The sequence below is a fragment of the Nicotiana sylvestris genome, chromosome 7 (genome assembly GCF_000393655.2).
Source record: "Nicotiana sylvestris chromosome 7, ASM39365v2, whole genome shotgun sequence".
Lineage (NCBI taxonomy): Eukaryota > Viridiplantae > Streptophyta > Magnoliopsida > Solanales > Solanaceae > Nicotiana > Nicotiana sylvestris.
The window spans coordinates 29,028,099-29,041,812 of NC_091063.1; the positions used below are offsets into that span (position 1 = coordinate 29,028,099).

General features: G+C 35.5%; 3 protein-coding genes across 3 annotated transcripts; all 3 read right to left on the reverse strand.

The window, feature by feature from the left end:
* Positions 1 to 2,409: 2,409 nt before the first annotated feature.
* LOC138872915 (uncharacterized) lies at positions 2,410 to 3,168 on the reverse strand. The gene has a single exon (XM_070151335.1). The coding sequence runs from the start codon at positions 3,166 to 3,168 to the stop codon at positions 2,410 to 2,412; it is 759 nt and encodes a 252-aa protein (XP_070007436.1).
* Positions 3,169 to 4,728: 1,560 nt separating this feature from the next.
* LOC104219288 (transcription factor CPC-like) lies at positions 4,729 to 6,249 on the reverse strand. The gene is made up of 3 exons (XM_009769944.2): positions 6,083 to 6,249; positions 5,401 to 5,488; positions 4,729 to 5,300 (listed from the first exon to the last, which is right to left on the reverse strand). Exons 1-3 carry the CDS (start codon positions 6,132 to 6,134, stop codon positions 5,162 to 5,164), a joined length of 279 nt encoding a protein of 92 aa, XP_009768246.1. The 5' UTR covers positions 6,135 to 6,249; the 3' UTR covers positions 4,729 to 5,161.
* A 1,139-nt stretch (positions 6,250 to 7,388) lies between these two features.
* On the reverse strand, positions 7,389 to 8,159 carry LOC104219294 (polyubiquitin). Its single transcript, XM_009769953.1, has one exon. The coding sequence runs from the start codon at positions 8,157 to 8,159 to the stop codon at positions 7,389 to 7,391; it is 771 nt and encodes a 256-aa protein (XP_009768255.1).
* Between the last annotated feature and the right edge of the window lie 5,555 nt (positions 8,160 to 13,714).

Consider the following 13,714-nt stretch of genomic DNA (forward strand, 5'->3'; position numbering starts at 1 on the left):
CTTTGGGTATGTTTACCCCTCAGATAAGATTGATGAGATTGATGATATTTTAAGATGATTCAGAGTATGGCCTCATCGGCATAAGTTAAGGGTTACCCCTCCAGAGTTCATAGTTACAGAATGGTACGCTCGGGCCGAGTATGGCATCGGGTGATCGTGGCGGCCCATCGGTTTGAGTCGTAACAAAAGTGGTATCAGAGCAGTTCTGTCCTAGGGAGTCTACAATCTGCGTCTAGTAGATCTTGTTTATAGGTGTGTTGTGCACTACACTTATAAGCAAGAGGCTACAGGGCATTTAGGACTGTCACTCTTTCTTCTCACTCTAGATCGTGTGGTAGAGCTCAGTTGTAAGAACACAATTTCCTAAACCCTATCTTATTCATAATACAATGATGCCTACATTTAGAAAGATGGTTTGTAAGGGATTTCACGTTGATACACTCAAATTACACTTTAATTAAATAGTGTAAGGCGGTCGATGTCAAATATAATAATCCAAAAAGGTTGAGGTCGAATCCCACAAGGAATAGGCGTAAAAAGGTTACTCGAGTAGTGTGCTACTTGACTTAGGTTGTAATTCTATTTCGTTAATAGTAACAAGATAATGATATGATACTGATTTGAAGAAATAACTAATTGTAACGTTGAGAATGTAAATAATTTGATTAAGGAAACCAAGGGTGTGTCCCCTTCAATAAAATGTAATGCTATCGGTGTTAATATAACATATTTCTAATGGAAGGTTCTTTAGATATGCAAATGATTTCTAAATGACTACCCAATATTTTTCAATAGTTGGCTAGTATTTCCTCTTTATGATTTTTCCAAATATAAAAGAGTTGCTATTAAGAGCAATCAATTTATGCCAAATAAAACCACTTATTCCTAAGCGATTCTATTAAACAAGGTTTAAAACCTTGAGTCTTTGATATTTACTTCTACCAAACCCCAACTCACTTTTCCAAGTAATGAAAGAGTTTAATGGCACTTGTTAATGTTTGCAACCACCAACAATAAATGATGAATGAGAAATAAATATATATCAACCAACCATTATATATATAGTCAACGTTAAACACTCATTAACATAACACCCATTTAGGGTCCCCGACCTTCAATTTTACGAGCAACGGTGGATTTGACAGGTATGCCTTCAGGTTTTTGAGCGCTTGTTGACATTCTTCGTACCATTCAAACTGGTCTTGCTTTTTAAGAGCCAAAAAGTATTTAAAACATTTTTCTGATGACTTGGAAATAAATCTTCTCAAGGCTGCAATTCTTCCCGTTAGTCTCTGCACCTCTTTCTTATTTGTAAGCATGTCAGGAATTTCTTCAATGGCTTTAATCTGTGCGGGATTTACTTCAATACCACGGTTAGAAACAAGAAAACCCAAAAACTTACCTGATGAAACGCCGAATGCACATTTCTCGGGATTTAGCTTCATATTGAATTTTCATAAGATCTGAAATGTATCAGACAAATGTGATATATGATCTCCTGATTGTTGAGATTTGACAAGCATATCATCTATGTAGACTTCCAGAGTTTTTCCTAAATGTTCTTGGAACATTTTAGTCACCAATCTTTGATACGTGGCACCAGCGATTCTGAGACCAAAGGGCAACACTTTATAACAATAAGTCCCCTTGTATGTTATAAATGAAGTCTTTTCTTCATCTAGGGGATCCATTTTGATCTGATTATACCTTGAATACGCATCTAAAAATCTTAACAACTCATGTCTTGCAGTAGCATCAATTAGTTGATCTATATGTAGTAATGGAAAAGAATCTTTAGGACATGCTTTGTTAAGGTTGGTGTAATCTACACAAACTCGCCATTTGCCATTTTTTTCGGTACCACTACAGTATTGGCTAACCAATTAGGATACTTTACCTCTCGAAAAGACCCAATTTTTAATAGTTTTTGAACCTCATCTTGAATCACCTGATTTTTGAAAGTCACATGCTTTCTCTTCTTTTGCTTGACAGGCGGATACGATGGATCTTCATTTAACTTGTGAGTCATTTCTTCCGGGGGTATTCCTGTCATATCAGAAAGGGACCAGGTAAAATAATCCACGTTAGTTTTTAAAAATTCAATCAACTTACCTTTCATGTCCTGGCTTAAGTTGGCCCCAATGTAGACTTTCCTTTCAGGCCATTATGCAAATAACACTACAGCCTCCAGTTCTTCAATTGTTGTTTTGATATTTTCATTTTCTTCTGGTTCTTGAATGGAATCGGGCCTTGAGTCTACATCTGTTCGTCTTTGTTCAATTGAGGCTTGTGTCGTGGTATCCTCAACTGGATTCTGTAATTGCTACTTTTTTCGTTTTTCGTACTTGAATCTGATATAGAATTGATGCTCCTGGAAGTTTGTTGATCCCCACGGATTTGACGTATTCCCTATGGTGATGGGAATTTAACAACTTGATGTAAGGTAGATGGAACAACATCCATCTCGTGAATCCAGGGTCTCCCGAGAATCATATTGTAAGTCATTTCCATCTCCACAACCTGAAGTTTCGTATCTTTGACAACCCTTTCTGCGAAGGTTGTAAGTGTTACCTCACCTTTTGTCACAACGCTTGAATTGTCGAATCCAGACAAAGTATGTGCCTTAGATACTAGCTTATCTTCAGCTTGCATCTCGTTTAGTACTCTTAGCAAAATAATGTTCACGGAACTACCTAGATCAATCAAAACTCGTTTCACATTAGTATCATGTACAAGTAGAGAGATTACCAGTGCATTGTTGTGAGGAGTTAATACGTCGTCCGCATCTGCATCATCAAATGTAATACTTTCTTCCTCCAAAACATGTCGAACCCTCTTCCCGTGGGTAATTGTAACTTTAGAAACTTTATTGGCCACCATATATGTCACGCCGTTGATTTCCTCGCCCCCACTTATAACATTAACGGTCCTTTTCGGAGAAGGAGGTTTAGGGGGCTCTTGCATGTTCTTCATGTATGCTTGCTTACCTTTTTCACTAAATAATTCAGTAAGATACCCTTGCTTTAATAGATGGTCAACTTGACCTTGTAACAATCTACAATCTACCGTTTTATGACTATGTTCATTGTGAAATTCACACCAGTGATCAGGATTGCGCCTGTTTGGATTTGATCTCATTTCTTTTGGCCACCGCACCTTATCACCCATGCTTCTTAATACAGCTACTAGCTCAGAAGTGCTTACATTAAAATTATAACCTCCAAATCTTTCCTTCAAGTTCCTATCATCATCTCGCGTCTCTCACGTGTTTAGATCATTTCCAAATATCGATGATGAACCCGACTCTCTATTCCTTGATCTATGATCAAACCTTGAATTATCCTGCTTTGATCGTGAGGCTTTTCCTGCTGGGCCCATGTATGGTTCGTATCTATTTTTTACCTGACCTTTTTCGATTTCTGCTCGTCTCGAATTCACCTTCTCCTCTGTCTGTGATCGGGAGATAGTATCTTCTTCTATCCTTAGCTTCGTGTTGTATCTGTTGTAAACATCATTCCAGGTTGTTGCTGGAAATTCCCGCAGACTTTCCTTGAGTCATCTCGTGGCTTCCGAGCTTTTCTCATTCAAATTACTGGCAAAAGCCATAGCTGCCCAGTTATCAGGTACGCGCGGTAACATCATCCTTTCACGCTGGAACCTATCCACGAACTCCCTAAGCAACTCTGAATATCCTTTCTTGATTTTGAAAATATCTTCCATTCTTTTTTTCAACTTTTTGAGCCCCCGAATGTGCTTTGATAAATGAATATGCAAGCTCAGTAAAAGAATTTATAGGATTTTCGGATAAGAGGGAATACCAAGTTAATGCTCCCTTGGTGAGTATTTTACCGAATTTCTTGGCCAATACTGACTCAATTTCCTATTTGATTAAATTGTTGCCTTTCACACCAGTTGTGAATGCAGTCACGTGGTCTCGTGGATCAGTTGTGCTATCATACTTTGGAATATCAGGCATCTTAAACTTCTTCGGGATCAACAACGAAGCAGCACTAGGCTTCCATGGTTGTTGTGAGTATTTATCCATGTTTATTCCTTTGATTACAGGTGGTACTCCCGGTATTTGCTCTATGCGATCGCTTTGCTCCTTGAGCTGCTTCTGCAAGGTTAGAACTAAATTTTGTAAATCAGAATTAACTATGTTACCTGGTTCGCCATCACGAGACTCGTTGGGAGTTCCACCAATGCTTGAATTAACGAGCCCAGAACGTGGATTTTCCAAAGTATTCTGATTCGGAGTTGGTGTTGGTGGAGCAACTAGTAACTGGCTAGTAAAAGCTCGAAGAGCATTACTGACTTGTTGAGCAATTAGATTCTTCAGAGCATCATCGAGTGCTTGTTCGTTCGCAACTCCAGTATTTTGATTTGCCTCAAATCCGTTTTGGTTCGCAATCCCGTTGTTTGTTTCAGAGCCATCTGGAGTTCCTTCTCGTGACTGACGTTGTGAATCACGTGGTAAGGAAAGTGGGGTCCTGTCACCCATATCATTCTCCTGATTTTGAGGATCTTGTTGGTTGTTGTCGTTGTTATTTGACATGGTAAGTTTTTTGATGAAAGAATTGACTAAGAAAGCAAACGATTATTAGATTCCCGGTAACGGAACCAATTTGTTTAACCAAAAATTGAGATTTCGATCAAAGCTTATTTTAGAAGAACTCGGGTTACTGATAATCAAATAGAAATAAGAATAATTGATAAATAGTAGATGAATATAATGCAAAGTAAACAATATATTTCAATAGTATTTCGTGTTCTTACAAATGATCAGTCTTCTCCTTTTATAGCTATCTCTAGGTAATACGTTTTGTTTCTACCATAACAGAGCCATTATTGACAATTAATGGCATTTAATGGCCTTTAATGTAACGTTACAATTAGTAATCATATTTGATTCATTACAGATTCCTTAACGTTTTCCATATTTAATGCCCAATGATACGTATCTAAACCTCATTTACTATCAAATTCATTCTCTTTAATCATAAAGAGATTCGAGCGTCTCTTTGAATATCTGCATGTGCCTGTTGAAGCTCGTGTCTCTTTGATTATTCTTTGTCACCTATCCTTCTTTGACTGATCCACGTGTCATGACGTGTCATCTTATAATAACTTCCATATATGAACTTAATTTTTCCCAATACAATCATTGTAAGTTGTTTTCAAGCTTTCGTGTTTCTTCATTAATGGAGGATGCTGGCTTGTGGATTACGTATCTCGTGTTGCAGTACTTCTCAATTTCTTCAGGAGTTCTTCCTGGGATTCTTCCAGCTATTAATGACCACCTAAGGGACCATAATAATTTTTAATTGAAGAACTGGAAAAATTACAAGTTATAGAAAAGAAGAAAATAAGAAAACACACAGAGAGAGATTACGTACGTACCTTTTCCCAACCAAGTTAAACATTTTAGCAATGAGCATTTCCTCCTCTTCTGAAAATTCAAGTTTAGAGGTTTCTTCGGTGGTTGTCTCTACATGCAAAAGAGCATGAATTCATAAGTATCATTTTCATCTGTCATATTCACAAGAGGAATATGTAGTATTTTTTTAATCCAAAAGTATAGCAAAGGCTGAATATTTGTTATTTGTGGCATTAGAGTATAGTTACCCATCGGTGAACGGATCATATCATAAGGTTGCTCTAAACCTCTAATTAAGCTGAACAGCTTTTTTTTCTCTTCTTTTTTTCCCTCTGTTCTTGTTGTATTTTTGCTCAGATTTATTACAACAACAAACTCAATGTAATTTCACAAATAAGGTGATAATGTGTACACAGACGACGTTTCGCTCAGATTTATATATCTCCTAATCACTACATAATGAAGCGTCATGAGAGATCCAATAAAAATAAAAGTTGTATTAAGATTGTAACAGAGAATATGAACCTAATACTTATATACTCGATCGAGCTAGCGCCCTCTCTCCTCTCAAACGATAATGAAAATACGTAAGTAGTATAATAGTGGGTAGTGCTCTAAATTCCTTAAAATAAAGTGACAAGCAGAAAGAGAAACATCGCATTTTAATTTGCTAGAAAAACAATTATACTATGAATAATAAGTTACCAGCTGAGACGACGAAGGTATTATCTGATGTGCTGGATTGTTCATCTGCCATTAGAATAGCTAGAAGTTGATTTACAATGGAGGAGTAAAGAAGAGTAGAAATAACAAGCTTGAATAGGTATATTATGTATAAATAGAAGAGCAAAAAGAATCTAAAAGTAGGGGTCCTCGTGGGTGGTTCTGATTTTGCAATAGACTGAGAGTTCAGTGAATTAAAAAAAGACAAAAATAAGAATGGTAGTTACAGAAAAATGTGTGGTGGTCCAAAAAATTTGGGTAGGTGGATACATAAAATCGAAGGGTTAGTTGGAAATTCGTTGTGTAGATTTTCACCAAACAAAAAGCGTTACTACTAGCTACTAGCTAGTTCTCATTGTTAGAATTATTTTTGGTTTGACTTAACTTTTTGATTTACAAGACGAGCTAAAACACAACTTAATACCCCTTAGCATTTTGACGTGTCAAGCAAATATTGGTGCGTGCCATCACTTCCTATGTTGAAAGTGAACATGGCCTAAAAAGCGTGTAATAATATTATTTAAAAGTTATACAAGGGGGTCATAAAACTCCCGCAAAGCAGAAGAGTGCATCTCGTAAAGTGCGACAACCTCAATGGCTAATTATGTATTATCCCAAAGTCAAAAACCAAAAGTTGAGTATTACCCTAATTTTTTTCTCAATCATGAATCCGAGCTTACTACTTGAATCGCGAAAGACGCTTTTTCTCACTATCTATTCAATTCCAACTTTATGCTCACTTATGAAATCAAGCTAATAAGGCCAAAATCACAGCTTATGACTTTTAGATTAAAAGCTAGTATTTTTTAAAAGCCAATCCAAACATTCTCTATTAATAGCTTAAACTTTTGATAAAATGGTCATATGTATAAACACGTAAAGAGATTGGATTGTACTCATTAGAGATTATGACTATGTAAAGAGATGATGAAATATTGTATGTTGTATTAGATACCGGTTTGTATTTAAATACTAGTCTTTCAAAGAGTATTCCTTGTTTCAGGAGACTTATTTAAATCTAAACACAGTCAAAACTAACTAAATGATAACTCTAATCTATAAGATAAATCTAATATCTATCTAATATAAAGGAAAAACACAAACGACAAATACTAATTCTAAATGATATTACTATCTGTTAACAAGAACAGATTATGCCAATAATACACTTCAACAAGTTACCTTTCAACATAATGACATAGACCATTAGCCATATACTAATATGCATAAATATAAAGTCAAGAAATAGTGATTTTTTTTATTTTGCTAACTAACATAAGCTGTTTTCTCAACATGCTTCCCTACTAACAGACCCTTTAAAAACATAGACGAAATCCCCATTTTCAACACCATGCCAACGAAGACTACAACTATCCCTCATAATCCTTTGTTTGTGAATGAAAATATAATCATCCATAGGCAGAATTGTTCGATCTAATAATAGTTGTCTCAAATCATTAACAGTACCCAAATCACTCATTTCCACTGGAATTTTTGCTGCATTTAGCAAACTAGATGAAGTTTGCACCACTAGGTTCAGTCCTCTTGAAGGTGGATCAGTAACCATTCGTGACACAGTCTTTAAAAACACAATTATTTCTGAAAATTCTTGAACCCCATATTCAATTAAACTCCGATAATCATCGTTTAATTCATTTCCAGAAAAGTAAAGAGCCATTCTCCTTATTGGGGTCCCATCAACTATGTGAATTTTTTCTTTTAGGCTTCGAACAGTTTCAGTCCTGTCAATGTCTATGTTGATTTTTCTAGCTGAAATTTTCACAATAATTTGGAAATTTTCAATCTGTTGTACGGATGTTTCTGCAATAGTATTACTATTTTGGAATATGGTTAGACGGATTTTTGTACCTTGAGTACTTATAGGATAATCTTGGATGTATAGTCCATCCAATAATTCAAATCCAAAAACTGAGAGATTTTGGGAAGCCACTGGCACACCTAAGAGGTTTTCTATTTTTTGTTTGGTTTCAAGAATTGACTCTTGTGGGCTAACTTCCATAGAAAATTCACTTTCACCCATAACAATGGTGATATTCATCATTGTACGAGATGATTCTTGAAAATAAATTAAAGTGATTGGAGAAAAATACAAAATATATGAGAGTGCATGTGTTGTGTATTTGAGTTGTTGAAGGATGAAATATATAACGAAAGATCACTTAAGAAGAATGAGAATTATTTTTGCATGTCTTATCGCGCGAAGAGAGTTTATATTATGTGCATTGCCAGAGTATAAAAATTTTATACCATCAGATTAATTTGATTTTTCAGCAATATATACATCTTGATGGTAAGCTTGAAATGATAACCTGAAAAATAGAATAATAATATGTTGTCTATAACTTAAATCCTATCGAAACTCTATTCAATTGTAGTGCATTACTTATTGACATCAAGCATGCGTAAATATAGACATGCAAAATTTACCTACACGCCAGGTAAATGCAGCCCTTCATGTATGTTCACAAATATTTCCTGACTTGTCAAATTGCAGAAGTCATGTTAGAAAATGGTTTTGACCACTATTTAGAGAAATTTCCTAAGGTAATTACTAATTATCCTATCATTAATTGTTTGGGGTCAGAGAAAATAAGATATCACAATAGATACTCCTATTAATTAAAGTAATGGAAGGAAATTTATTAAAACACTATGTCACAATCCGTTTTCGTTCCACTGACTCAATCAAGTGGACTTGTAAGTGATTAAAAAATAAATATGCTTGCTTTTAATTTTCAAAGGATTTTAGGAGTGAAGAAAATCCTAAAATCTTGCAGAGGATTCCACTTGATGAGAGGAGAAATTGACATGTAGATAAAACCCGGTCCTCATATTGGACCGTTAACAGTGAAAATAGCTAGAGTTGTTGAAACGGGCTAGTTCAGCCCAGCTCAGCCCAAGCTTCGTGGACTTTTAAATTTGATGGGCTAGGATGGGCGGGCCCCCCATATGAATGGGCCTTAAAATGATCGGCCCAATCCAGCACTAAGAGGACCGCGGGCTAAGCCGGGCCAGCCTAATGTTGTATTCTGGCCCGGGCCCGGGCCTTAGTGGGCCTAACGGGCCGGGCCTCGCGGTCCCGGGCTTCGTGGTCCTAGGCTCTGGCGGTCCCGGGCCTGGCGGTCCCGGTCTTCGTGGGCTCAATGGGTGGAACCGGCCAGTAACGGGCCTAAGCCCACATGGTCCTGTGCTTAACGGGTCGGGCTCGTGGGCTTCGTGGGCCTAGCGGGCTTCTTTTTTTTTAAGGCAATTATATTGTATCTTATGTATATATATTCTCTTATATATTTTCTTGTAGTATATATATTGTATATTATGTATATATTTTCGCATAATATATTTTCTTGTAGTATATTATATTGTATCTTATGTATATATATTCTCTTATATATTTTCTTGTAGTATATATATTGTATATTATGTATATATTTTCGCATAATATATTTTCTTGTAGTATATTATATTGTATCTTATGTATATATATTCTCTTATATATTTTCTTGTAGTATATATATTGTATATTATGTATATATTGTAGCTTATAAATAATTCTAAGTATAGACAAAGAAATATTGCGAAAAGAAGCTCATGGGTAGAAGCAATAAATTTTATTACCAAAAAATGACATATCTTTCTTAGTCATCCTTCCCCCAATGGAATGAGCACAACAAGGTACTAATACCACCATTAGAAGGAAAAAAACTAAGGAAGATGTGCCAAAAAACAAATCAGATAGTGCTGCAATATAAACTAAACAGTTTGAAATAGTAGGATAATATTGCCCAGAAAATGCATTTGTAGCAATTTGAAAATGTTCTAAAAAATCTAAAAGAATTTTAACATTAGTCCAATCTTGAGTGGTAAGCATTTCATCATCATCCTCACCACCTACCCGAGAATTAAACGTTGCATTAATTGGGTTTCTATATTCATATGCTACTACTAAACTTTCGTACATACAATTCCATCTAGTCGGGCAAGGTTTAGGAACCTTTCTTTCTCTAAGGCCATATTCATCACATTTTTTAAAATACTCTCTAAGTCTACTTCTACGGTTTGAATAAAAAAGCCAATTAAGAGCCATTCTAACCTTTTCAATTTCTATGTTTAATATTCGCATACCATCACCGACAATTAAATGATAAATATGACAAATACATCTAACATGGAAAATATTAGTAAATGCAGGATTTAGTGTTGTTGTAAGCATGCCTATAGCACTGGTGTTACTAGAAGCATTATCCATTGAAATTGCCATTATTTTATCGCTAAAGCAAAAATATCTACAAATATCTGCAACAGTGTTAGCTATAAATTTACCTGTGTGACGCGAATTAATTATTCTATATGCAATTATGCGTTTTTGCATTATCCATTCTTCATCTATCCAATGACTTGTAACAGTTAGGTAATCACAATCATTACCACTTCTACCAATATCAGTAGTAATAGAAATCCGATTAGGTATATGAGTAAATAAATACCGCAAATATTGTTCATATTCATGTTTGAATTTATAAATATCACTCTTAACTGTTGCGCGAGGCCAACCTTTATAAGTAGGATTAAAAACTCTTCTAATATAATGAACCCAATTAGGATTAGATGCAAAAGTATAAGGTAAGCACATAACAGTAATCATCTTTGCTAATTCTTCACGATCTCTATTTGGATCGTAATATAAAATACCTCCGGTGACAGTGTTAATTCCTGGTTGAACTAGATTTGAACCTGTACTAGGGTTAACCGCAGAATCTACACTTGTCCCCTCTAGTTGCGCTTTCATTTGAAAAAATCTAGCCTTATCTCTAGGGTGTGTTTTTATGTGCCTAGTCAAACTACCCGTGCCGCTACGGTCTCCAGTATATTTATGCACCATTAATTTCCCACAAGTTTTACACTTAGCCTTATTTTGTTCTCTTACTTGAGTAAAAAAATTCCAAACTAATGATGTTTCTAGGCGTTTAGCAGGTTCTCTATTAAAAGTAGGAGTTTCTACAGGTGGGTCGACCGGTGCATCAGTTGGGTTATTAAGAGGACTAGTAGGTGTATCATCTAAATCCGGTGCTTGGGTTTCATCATCATCCTCATTTTCCTCATTATTTTCTAAGATGGTTTCATTAGGATAAAGAGCATTCATAATTTCATCATCTAATCTTTCACCTGGTGCAACATTATGATAAAATTCACTATCGGTAAATTGAAAACAAGGGTGATCACTATCAAGAATTACGGAAGGAGGAGGACGTCTAGGTTGGCGACTACTTTCAACTTGCTTATCTTTTCTAGGTCGGGGAGCCGGGGGAAGGGTAGTTGGTTGGCCACTACTTTCACCGGTTTTATCTTTTCCTTTACCAAACATTTTTTTCAAAGTAAATGCCATATTAATTATAATTATGCAAACTAAACCACACAAAAATATATTCTAAAAACGTAAGAGTTGAAACGAGTTTACCGGATTGCCGAACAACTTCTTGAAAATTGAAAATCGTTGAACACTTGAAAACTTCAATTCAACAACTTCACAATTTTTCACGAAATTTCAACAATAAATTAAGTAATTGTAGTAGAGAGATTGAGAGAGATTGAGAGATATTGATGAATTGGTGAATAAAAATGAAAGAATGAGGGGGTATTTATAGTTGAGAAATGGGGAAAAGTGTAATTATATAAAGTTTGGGGTTAAAATAAAGTTTGGGGCCAAATGGCCATTTTTAAAACTTAAAAACGGTCATATTTTCAGCCCAAACGGCTAGATTTTAAATATGGCCGTTGGAGAATTTTAATTTTTTTTAAAAAAAAAAATAGCTGTTGGGCCCGCCAGGACCGGCCCAGGCCCGCCTGACGGTCCCGGGCTAAACGGTCCCGAGCTCGCGGGCTCAAACTTGAAGACCGGCCCGTGACGGGCTTAGGAGAACCACCAGGACCGGCCCACCCAGGACCGGCCCACCAGGCCCGTTAGGACCGCAGGCCCGGTCCGGTCCGGTTCAGGCCCGGCCCACCGAGCAGCCCTAGGCCAGCCCTTCAATTTTTTTTAGAATTTTTTTTAAATACTTAAATATTTTTGTGACATAGTCGATTAATCATGTAAAAACTTCTGTTTGCTTAGAGCGTACAAAAAACTTGATATTTGAAGAGGAATCTCGTAATTGAAATGCAAATTCTCTATATCTCTAGCTTTTCTTTTTAAAGGTTAAATGAATATTTACTTAATATTTTTCTTTCATTTTTCTCAGATTCAGGGATTACTTCAATCAGTTTATATGCTGACGTTTTTTAATTTAGGATTAATGTCATTTGCTGATTTCATTATTATAATCCATAAAAATTTAAAAATTCCTTAAATTTGCTACTGGTCAATTCTTTTCTTTTTTTATATTTAAAATTGATCTTTTTCTATATTGAAGGGCAGTTTAAATATTAATAATATTTTAAAGTAATCCAAACTGATCATTGGCCACATAAAGTAATATTTTCTTTTGAAAAAAGATTATTATTGGCCACTTAAAGCTTTGTGAGTTCATTATTAATTAAGCAAAAGAAAAAGTAATTTTGTCGTGTTACATGCATGTCAAAAATCTAAATTCTAGTTGATATGGAAGGGTAAATGAGCAATGTAGAGTTAGAGAATGGGGATTATAGTTAATGGTTTTTTTAGTTGTTATTTTTTAAATATTAATTATTTAATAATTAATTAATTTTTGGCCTATGGGTCGGCCCAAGCCCAGTCTCGGTCAAGCCTCAAGGGCCAACGGGCTGACTTGGGCCGGGCTTATAAGCCTCAGTTTTAAATGTGCTCAAAAAATTCTAGCCCAACCCTACCCAAGTAGTGGGCTAGGTTGGGCTTGGCCTGGGCAAGCCCATTTTGACGGCTCTAAAAATAGCACGCGTTACTAGCGTTTTCAAAATCATTGAAAAATAGAAATCATTTTGCTGAAACACAGAAAGTTCAGCATAATATGCTGGATTATGGAGCTCGTGCATATAAATTTCCAGCATAGTATGTTGGAATTCTAGCACGTGGAAAGTTCTAGCATAATATGCTGGATTATGGAGCTCCTGCCTATAAACTTTCAGCATATTATGTTGGAGCTCCAATACATTATAAAATTCCAATATATTATGCTGGAATCTCATATGTAAAAAATTCGAATTCCAACATATTATACTGGAAATTTTCCAGATTTTTAAGGATGTTTTTGTTCATATTTTATCTTTACATGAAAAAGTGATTAAATTTAAATTACTTTTGAAACTATGACTATTTTTCAGTTATCGGTTATAATCGGACTATTTTTGCTTTTTTTTCACGGTTAACAAGGAAAAGAATAAAGGAGAACAAGTAAAAGTAAAAGTTGATCAGAAATATTTCTCTTACTTATTAAGCAAATGCCATGCAGTAACAGCCAAAACGGGCTAACACATCAAGATTTTGATGTGGACGGTTGTAATCGAAAGATTTGATTTCTTTACCTAATTTGCCTAAAAATTAAACCAATTGACTAGTCTTTTATTTTGTGTGCGACTGTCTGCCACTGTATGTATCGTTTCTCTGTATTACCACTTCCTATAACGTGTGTCCATATAGTAGGG

What these genes read in the sequence shown, in the direction of transcription:
- LOC138872915 (XM_070151335.1), bottom strand. Translation starts at nt 3,168, where the DNA reads ATGGGTGATAAGGTGCGGTGGCCAAAAGAAATGAGATCAAATCCAAAC.
- LOC104219288 (XM_009769944.2), bottom strand. Translation starts at nt 6,134, where the DNA reads ATGGCAGATGAACAATCCAGCACATCAGATAATACCTTCGTCGTCTCA. An exon ending in TACCTTCGTCGTCTCAGCTG is followed by an intron (nt 5,489 to 6,082) that starts GTAACTTATTAT and finishes TTTTGCATGTAG; the next exon opens with AGACAACCACCGAAGAAACC. An exon ending in TTTAACTTGGTTGGGAAAAG is followed by an intron (nt 5,301 to 5,400) that starts GTACGTACGTAA and finishes ATGGTCCCTTAG; the next exon opens with GTGGTCATTAATAGCTGGAA.
- LOC104219294 (XM_009769953.1), bottom strand. Translation starts at nt 8,159, where the DNA reads ATGAATATCACCATTGTTATGGGTGAAAGTGAATTTTCTATGGAAGTT.